This window comes from Pseudopipra pipra, chromosome 26, assembly GCF_036250125.1.
Source record: "Pseudopipra pipra isolate bDixPip1 chromosome 26, bDixPip1.hap1, whole genome shotgun sequence".
In the NCBI taxonomy this organism is placed as follows: domain Eukaryota; kingdom Metazoa; phylum Chordata; class Aves; order Passeriformes; family Pipridae; genus Pseudopipra; species Pseudopipra pipra.
This window is the reverse complement of record NC_087574.1, coordinates 4,469,043-4,477,707: the sequence shown is the minus strand read 5'-3', so window position 1 is coordinate 4,477,707 and position 8,665 is coordinate 4,469,043. Positions and strand designations below refer to the sequence as shown.

The following is an 8,665-nucleotide window of genomic DNA, read 5'->3' as shown; positions in this document are numbered from 1 at the left end:
GGGGCGGGCACAGCGACGGACTGGGATGGACTGGGACAAACTGGGCGAGCCCGGGATGTACTGGGGTACACCGGGCCACACTGGGCGAGCCCCAGGGACCCACGTGGATACACTGGGACACAGTGTGGATCACTGGGACACAGTATGGATCACTGGGATACACTGGGACGCAGGGCAAGTTGAATCGCTGGCGTACAGGAACAGGCCCTGGGGACCCACTGGGACACACTGGGAATCACTGGGATATGCTGGGCAGTCCCATGGACACACTGGGACTCAGAGGGACAGGATATACTCAGCTTCTGGGGACATAACACTGGCCTCAGTGACATGGAGCCCTGTGCCATCCCTGATCCCGCAGTGTCCCCTCCCAGTTTCTGCCAATCCCAAGGGGGCTGGAGCCCACTCCCAACCCCTCCTCCAGCCCCTCTCCCCATTCCTAGGTGGCTGCATGTCCCCTTGGCCCCTCCCTGCAGCCAGCCATGTCCCTCCAGAGCAGAGCACAGTGTCATAAAAAACAACGTTTGCGTGTCTTTATTTCGGGGCAGTGACAGTGTTGGCACCACTGTGGGTGCAAGGAGGCTGTGGGCACAGCCTGGCATCGCCCCATGGCACAGGGGTCCGTGGGATGGCACAGACAGGGATGACACAGCCTGGCTGTGGGGCTGGCATCCCCTCGGTGCTCCTGCACAGCTCCAACGCTGCCCACAGTGCTCCCGGGCCCACGGGGCTGCCTGGGCCGTGTGGCCCGGTGTCCCCGCTGTCACCACATGTGCCGGTAGGGAAAGGCCACCTCGACGCAGAGCACGGCCAGTGGTGTGGAGCAGTTGTGCCGGTGCCCGGCCAGCAGCCGGCCCTGGCCCAGGGGGGTGGCCATGCCCTCAGCCGTGCTAGAGCCACGCCAGCCCTGGCAGTCCCGGCGCCGGGCATGGCCCCCCCGCGCCGTGGAGCCGTGCCAGGCCAGCCGGTGGGGCCTGTGGGTGGGCACGGGGTCAGCGGGGCACCTCGGGGCACACCCAGCTCTTTGCTCCTGCGTTTGAGCAGGGAGGGACCCAGCACAGCCCCCCCACCCCCCTCCCACGCCGGGGGAACCGTTCAGGACTCACCAGAGGGGATCCGTCAGGATGTTGCGCCCGTTGAAGGAGTAGATGGGACCCCGTGGGGTGGCACCAGGTTGACCCTCGAAGAGGGAGCTCCAGGACTTGGCCAGCAGCTGCCCCTGTGAGCACAGGCCATGGTGCTGAGCTGGGGGCCAGGGGGGTGCCCTTGTCCCCACCACGTGTGGACAGTAACTTGCTCTCTGTTCCAGCAGCTCCCCAAAAGCACGGAGCACAGCCGGGGTGCAGCAGCCCCAGAGCAGGACTGGGCAGGGGTCCCACACCCACCACAGCTCACTGGGGGCTGGAGGGGGGGTTGTCACTCGCAGCCCCTCCCGGGGACGGGGGCACCTGCCTTCAGGTTGACGATGGGGAGGGTCCTGTCTGTCCTCTTGACGATGGACACCAGGTCCTGGGTGGGGCCCGACAGGAAGGCCCGGAAGGTGCCGTACAGCCCGGCCTCCTGGGACTGCCGGTAGCACTGCAGGTCGGCACCCCGGATCCCGCTCATGTCGCCGGACAGGGGCACGTTGAGGGCGGCCAGGCGGAGCTGGGGGACAGTGGGGAGGTGTTGGGGCTCTGCTCCCTCCTTTCCAGGGGGTGGGAGGCTCCTGGGGAGGCTGGCCAGGACTGGGGGGCCCCTGGGCACCTCTGCCCCTTCTCCCACCCCCGGGGTCAGGCATTCCTTACAGATGGGATCCGTGGGGCGATGGTGGTTAGTGGGATTTGGGGCAGCCCTTGTCCCTCCTCCTTCTGGACCTGGAATAACACAGCTCAGATCAGTCTGGGGACACCCATCCCTGTGCCACGGGTGGGTGACACCCTCTCTAGACCAACATGACCCCATGCCAGGCTGGCACTGCCCTGTGGACATCCAGCCCACCCCCATGGCATATCCCTCCCAGCACGGCTGGACCCTGAGCAGGGCTCACCAGCGAGTCCATTGGGGACTGCACAGGTGACACTGTGTTGGGACCTCTTGTCTGCACCCGCTTTGCCTCCTGGATGGAGAGGAGAGGAGAGGGGGATGAAGAGGGAGAGGACAGTCTCATGGTGTCTGTCCCCCCTGGCAGGCAGAGGAGGGCTCTATCCCCCTGCAGGGACATGAGCAGACCCCACATCTGCTCACACGTCCCTCACCTGGTACCGTGGAGTGGAGGCAGAAGGGTCGTCACCAGCCAAGACCGACCGCGAATCCTCCAGCTGCTCAATGACACGAGCAGAGGGACAGGTTAGGGGAAACCTGCTCCTTCCCGGGGGTCTGCTGCCCCAGTGCCGAATCCAGCTCTGGATCCTGTCCCCCCAGCCCCTCGAGGGATCTCCACAGTACCAGGAGGCGGCTCCAGCCAGCGGGGGTCCGGAGGAAGGCGCTGCTCCCCTCCTGCACGTAGACCAGGCTCCCCTCGGGCACGGCACCGCTCGCCTTCACCATCAGCTCCTTGGACCTGAAGACCCACGTCTGGCGCTGGGGGGATGCAGAGGGTCAGGGCCCTGCTGTGGGGTCTGGGGGAGCTGGGGGGGCTCACCCATGGCCGCAGCCAGGACACACCCGGGGATCAGTGCGGCAGTCCAATGGCTCCGTCTGACGGGTGTCGGCATCTGGAGAGCCCAGAGAAGGTGGGGGCTCACAAGGTGTCCCAGCACAGGGCCTGGGTGCTCCCGTGGGAGCTGGCCCTGCAGGGACACAGGGGGAGTGGGTGAAAGCCAGTGGCGGTGCCAGGGACCGGTGCTGACATGGCCCCAACACCCAGGGAGGGAGGCAAGACTTCACAAAGGTGTTTTCAAGAGGCTGGAACCCCTGGAACCCCTGGGAAATGCCCTCACCTGCTGCCCAGCCTGGGTCTGGGGCCACCTGTGAAGGCAAATGGGGCCTGTTACTCCTGCTGGGCACAAGGACAGGGACACCCTTCCCAGTGCATGGAGAGGGGATGGGGACTCTCAGGGACAGTGAGGCCATGGCTTACCGGCTGCTTGCAGGGGGGCTGGGCACGGACCGGGTACACCCTCTGGAAGCAAAGACAGGCAGGTTTGGGGGGGCCCTGGTGCTGTGCACACCCACATGTGTGTGTGCTCTGACACAGGAGTGTGCACACCCGCGCTGGGCCTTACGTTGAGGTAGAGGAGACCTGGTGGGCCAGGGGGGCCTGGGGGCCCGGGGGGGCCGGGAGGACCTCGAACACCCTGCAGGAGAGCAGTGTGGAGATTGGGCTGTTTTGGGGCTGCCTTTTCTAGGGCAGCTATAAGACACCCTGCTGCTGCCCCTCATCCTTCCCACTCCAGTTCCCTCCCAGGGCTTAACGTCCCCAGGCTGGGGCAGTGCAGACCCCAGCCAGGCAGTGACTCTCACATGGGGGATGATCGCTCCATAAATCTCTGGTTCCTCTTTGCTGTCCTGCAGAGGCAGAGGGAAAAGACTGAGGCTGATCTCCATCCTCCAACCCTCCATCCTCCATCCCTCCATTCTCCCCCTCTCCATCCTCCATTCCTCCACCCCAGTTGGGGCTATGGGCCCTGTGGGGTTGCTGGTGGGGTGATCCATGTCCCCAAGGCCAGGCTGGGGTCCCTCCCCCTGAGCACTCACCGTCTGGTACCCTCTGATGGACCCCCAGGAGCTGGGCTGGCTGCCGGTGCTGGGGAAGGGGAGGTGGCCTGGTTTGCACCCCTGTTCCCTGTAGCAGCACCCCTGGGTGAGGCAAAGAGAGAGGCAGGATTAGAGCCTGAGCTGGGTGCTGGGGACAGGGACTGCTGGGTGCGTGTGTGGGTGCACTGTGTGCTGGCACACGTATGCACACGTGTGTGCCCGTGTGTGTTCTCATGTGCCTCAGGAGATGGTGTCACTCGCCCCCCACCCTGCGCCTCAGCCCATTTGGGGTCTCTGGTGCTGCCTCTAGGATGAGGAAAAGGGTGCTGGGGGAGCAGAGGCAGCACAGGGGACTCAGGGGTGCACACTCAGGTGTGGGGGTGGGGACACCCCCCAGCCAGTTCTCCCCCTGCCGCTGCTCGTGGCTACAAACCGGCTCTCCGGGGTCGCCCTTTTCTCCCTGGAAGGAAAATGAGAAATCCTGTCAGCACCCGGCTCTGGGGGTCCCCTGGCCCCCCAGCCCCCCTCACCATGCTGTGCCTCATGCCCCAGGGTACCACCTGCCCACTGCCAGGACCCCTGCCCTCAGTGCCCACTGCCCAGCTCACCCCCTGCCAGGACCCCTGCCCGCAGTGCCCACTGCCCAGCTCACCCCTGCCAGGACCCCTGCCCGCAGTGCCCACTGCCCAGCTCACCCCTGCCAGGACCCCTGCCCTCAGTGCCCACTGCCCAGCTCACCTTGGGGCCCGGTGCCCCGGCCAATCCACGGTGCCCTCCGTGGCGCAAGTCACACTGCAAGGAGAGGACATTGGGATGAGTGTGGGGTGCCTCCACCCCAGCACCTGCAGCCCAGGACCCCCTACTCACCCTGTAGTCCCCCGGTGGTCCTGGAGGCCCCATGGGACCGGGCATGCCTGGGGGCCCTGTCTCTCCAGTCCGGCCAGGGCTTCCCGGCATGCCTGGCAGTCCATATTCACCCTTCTCTCCCTATGGGCACACGGCACAAGGTGTTGAGTGTGGGGGCTGAGCCCCCGTTTGCCCCCAGGCCCCACGGTGGCAGGGCTGGGGCTGCCCCAGAGCCCTCCGAGGGCTCAGTGCTGGGGGCTGCTCCCCCGGGGCAGGGCAAGGGCCCGGTGAGCCTGGGTGCCCTGTCCCACCCCAGGGCCATGGATGGGCTGGGCTGGGATGCCCTTACCTTTAGTCCTGGGAATCCTGGCTCCCCTCGGAGCCCTGGTTTGCCAGGGAGTGATGCAGGTCCTGTGGGACCAGGGGGTCCTTCGTGCCCTGGCACCCCGGGGGGACCCTGAGGCCCTGGGAGCCCTGGTGCCCCCGGGGGTCCATCTGGCCCAGCCGAGCCTGGAGACCCTGGAGTTCCTTCAGCCCCGGGGAAACCGGGTGGTCCCACAGCCCCTGGAGGGCCGGGGGGTCCCGGCTTTCCCTCCCGCCCAGGGACCCCCGGGGGGCCATCATGGCCTGGGTAGCCTGGGGGTCCGGGCATGCCGGGCAGCCCGGGGGGGCCTGGGGGTCCCGGGTTTCCCCCAGAGCTGGAGGGTCCCAGCTGCTCGTCAGGTTGGAGGGAGAGGAGAGAGAGCAGGGTCAGTGAACCGCCGTGTGCCATGCCCTGGCCCCCTCCCCTGGGCTGCCCACCCGCACGGCCGCGTGCCCCAGCCCTCCCTGTCCCCGCCGGTCCCGCAGGGAGCGACACCGCGGGAGGCACCGGCATCACCCGCCCGTGTCCCCGCCCCGGCGCTCACCTCGTTCTCCAATCCCTCGGGGAGGGCGGCAGGCGCGGGTGGGCTCCTGGCTCCCCAGGTGCCTGGGGGTCCCGGGGGCCCCGGAGGACCCGGGGGCCCCCGGGGACCCTGGTGACCTGGCTGTCCTGGGCTGCCAGACTTCCCTCTGTCTCCTGAGATTCCGGGCTGGCCTCTCTCTCCGGGGAACCCTCGGTCACCTTTCTCTCCCTGTTGAGGAAAGACAGACCCTGGCTCCGGGCTCCTGGCACTTCCCTCCACTGGAGCCCACCAGGGGGACCTGCAGCCCCCCTGCCCATGGCCACCTGAGTCACCCCCCAACTCAGACCCCAAAGCCACGTTCCAAATCCTGAGCAAAAAGAGTTTTGCACAGACAAAAGAGCATCTTGCAGCGTGTCTCTGTGGGCCCCCGCACACCCCTGCCCCTCCCTGGGAAGGACCACCCCACCTTTGGGCCGGGAGGGCCGGCACGGCCGGGAGGGCCAGGGCGCACGGGGCAGACACAGCCAGAGCCGTTGTGCACCTGGAGAGGGAGAGAGAGGTGGGCTGAGGGACCTGAACCTGACTGTTGGGTCCAACAGGGGTGCCCTGTGCCCACTCCTCACCTGGAGGGCAGGGTCCATCTCCGGGGCTGGGGGCACCCCCCGGGGCAGCCCCTTTGTTGTCGTCTGTGTGGAGGAGAGGAAGGGCTGAGTGTGAGACCCCCGAGCACCATCCCTGTCCTTCCCTGCCAGTCCCTCCCACTTGCCAGGGTGCCCATCCCAGGCTGCCCCTCGCATCCCTCTGGGGACCAGGACCCCTCCACCACCTGGATCTGCAGGAACTCCTCTTCCACCGCGCTCCCCTCGAAGATCTCTGGGGTGGCTGTGGGTCGGTGCTGCTGGGGTGGACAGGGAGTGCTCAGTGTGGGGTTCGGGGGGTCCCGGGATGCAGGTGAGACCCTCCTGCAGTTGTGGCTGCCTCCAGCCCAGGGTGGGGGCCCAGCCCCAGCACTGCCGTGGGGCTGTGCCATGTGGGGGACACCAGGAGCTGCTGTGGCTCCTTTCCAAGGGGAGTCACTTGGGGCCAGAGCAAGGCACAGTGCCCAGGCTGGTGTGTGCAGGCAGGGCACGGATAAGGGGAAGGACATGGCAAGGTGCCCGGCAGCAGCTGGGGAGTTTTGGGAGGGCTGGAGGAGCTGGAAGGGAGATGCTGCCCAGAGAAAGGCACCTGGACTCGTGTGCGTGGTGGGGCATGGCCTGGTCCTTTTGCTGTTCCCCTGGCGAGGTGGTCCCGGCGTCTGGGGGCCTTCGCCAGAGGGGGTTTGCTCAGCAGCACCTTCCCCGTGGGTTCCATGCTGGTCTCTGCATCTGCAGGAGCAAAGAGGTGATGGGGCAAAAGGTGGCAAGGCTGGAGAGGGGCTGGGGTGGTACAGCACTCCCAGTTCCCAGCACCTGCCATGGCCACAGCAGTGCCACCAGCAGCCCCAGACCCCAGCACCCCACACCTCGCCCTCCACCCTCCGAGTGCCCCCTCCATGCTGGGGTGCAGGAATTTGGGGTGCTGCCCCCATTGCACCCTGCCTACCTTCCTCTCCATCCAGGGTGGGGGTGGTGAGGCTGGTGCCGGGATCCGGGGTGGTGTCCTCCGAGCCCAGGTAAAACCACTGGGCCGTGGCAGGGCACAGGCACCCGGCCAGCACCAGGAGGATGCAGAGGGTGCGGAGGAGGCCCCAGGCGCTGCCGGACCCCATGGCGCTGCCTCTGGGCCTGGCTGCTGCCCAGGATGGGGGTCCTTGGCTCATCCCGCTCCCTGCTCCGTCTGTGGCCGCAGCCCCACACAGCGCCCGCAGTTATCACAGCGGCCCCTGACACGCCCCTTGCCTGCCCCGGCACCTACACCCCACGGACCACATCCGGCGGGTGCTGAGCACCAGGGCCGGGGGCACAGGGCTGTCCCGTCACAGGCAGGGAGCTGGGCTGCACCAAGCACCAAACACCAGCGCTGAGCCCCCGCTGTGGCCACAGGGCTGTGGTTGGGGTGGGGGCAGCACGGCTGTGGGGGGCACCAGCCCAGCCCCGCTCCATCTCCCAGGATGGTGCTGGGACAGGGACCTGGAGGAGCAGTGCCTGGGCAGAGGAGGGGACGCTGGCGCTGCCTCTGTCCGCAGACACAACAGACTCCCCAGCGGGCGCGCGGCACTGCCAAGGCCTGATAAGGTGCTGCAGCCTGAGCGGGGCCGGGCACCTGTTTGGGTTTGGTCCCTACTGGGACACCGAGTCAAGGCTGGTGCCTCTGCCCTGAGTCATGGCCACAGTGCCAGGCAGGGCAGGGGCTCAGAGCAGCACCATGTGAGGATGCCTTATGGGGCCCCTGCTGGGGCTGAGAGGGGAGAAGGGGGGCTGGGGAGAGTGGGGGACAGAGAACCTGCCTGTCCCTGTCCTGCCTGCCCTTAGCGCTGTCCAGCTCACCCGCACAGGAGAGAGAAGGTTGTCCTGAGAGCACCTGTGGCAGTGCCACCAGTGCCACCCGTGCTGTCACTCAAGCCTCAAAATACCAGTTTGAGCATTAGATGTGCTCACCCGTGACACCAGTTGGGGATTCTCAGCCCAGGCCCTGCATTCCAGGCAGCTCTGCTCCTCTTATCCCACCCACTACACTGACCCCCACACCAGGGCCCCACAGGGCCACCCCCCCCATGTCCAAGACCTCCCTGCAGTGCCCACGACCCCCTTGCCGCACCCAGACGGGTTCCCTCTGCTGTCCCAAGCCCGGTGCTGGCTCAGATGCCCCAGGGCGCAGCTCGGGGGTCATCAGCTCGGGGACCTCCCCCCCGGGCACAGGGACCGCTCCGCGCCATCTCCCGGCCTCCCGCCCGGTGCTGCGGGGACTGGCGGGACCGGGGTCCCGGGGGGATGGCGGGGCTCCCTGGGGTCCCGCCCGCTCCCACTTTTCCCGAGTAGCCACTAGGTGCCGGCAGCCTTCAACCTATCTCGGACTGTGCGGGGCGGGGGCCGCGGGGCCGCGGGTGCGGGAACCGGGGGCAGGTGGGCGCGGGGACCCGGCGGGGCCGTCCCGTACAGACCGGGGCCGAACCGCCCGGGATGCTCCGTTGCCAGCAACGCTTTTGGTCCCGCCGGGGCCCCCCGCATCCGGAGCCCACCTCGGGGTTCTTGCCCGCATCCCCCGCGGTGCAGCCCCGCACGGTGTGTGTGTGTCCCCAATTTATCCCGGTTGCTCTCGGGACCGAGCAGGGT

The 8,665-nt window shown here is 67.5% G+C and overlaps 1 protein-coding gene across 3 annotated transcripts; it reads right to left on the bottom strand.

Annotated features, from left to right (window-relative positions):
• Positions 1 to 511: 511 nt before the first annotated feature.
• Positions 512 to 8,634, bottom strand: LOC135402750 (collagen alpha-1(XVIII) chain-like). 3 transcript variants are annotated; one of them, XM_064636200.1, is made up of 23 exons: positions 6,996 to 8,634; positions 6,639 to 6,778; positions 6,238 to 6,309; positions 6,035 to 6,097; positions 5,878 to 5,952; positions 5,433 to 5,639; positions 4,874 to 5,236; positions 4,546 to 4,665; positions 4,417 to 4,470; positions 4,112 to 4,138; positions 3,679 to 3,780; positions 3,445 to 3,489; positions 3,207 to 3,278; positions 3,062 to 3,103; positions 2,922 to 2,949; positions 2,647 to 2,771; positions 2,428 to 2,562; positions 2,238 to 2,300; positions 2,030 to 2,098; positions 1,788 to 1,856; positions 1,453 to 1,647; positions 1,107 to 1,219; positions 512 to 974 (listed from the first exon to the last, which is right to left on the bottom strand). In XM_064636200.1, the coding sequence occupies exons 1-23, from the start codon at positions 7,210 to 7,212 to the stop codon at positions 764 to 766; spliced, it is 2,607 nt and encodes an 868-aa protein (XP_064492270.1). In that variant the 5' UTR covers positions 7,213 to 8,634; the 3' UTR covers positions 512 to 763. The 3 variants fall into 3 exon arrangements, with proteins under 3 accessions (XP_064492270.1, XP_064492272.1, XP_064492271.1); XM_064636202.1 differs by having other exon boundaries at positions 2,647 to 2,696; XM_064636201.1 differs by having other exon boundaries at positions 6,238 to 6,306.
• Between the last annotated feature and the right edge of the window lie 31 nt (positions 8,635 to 8,665).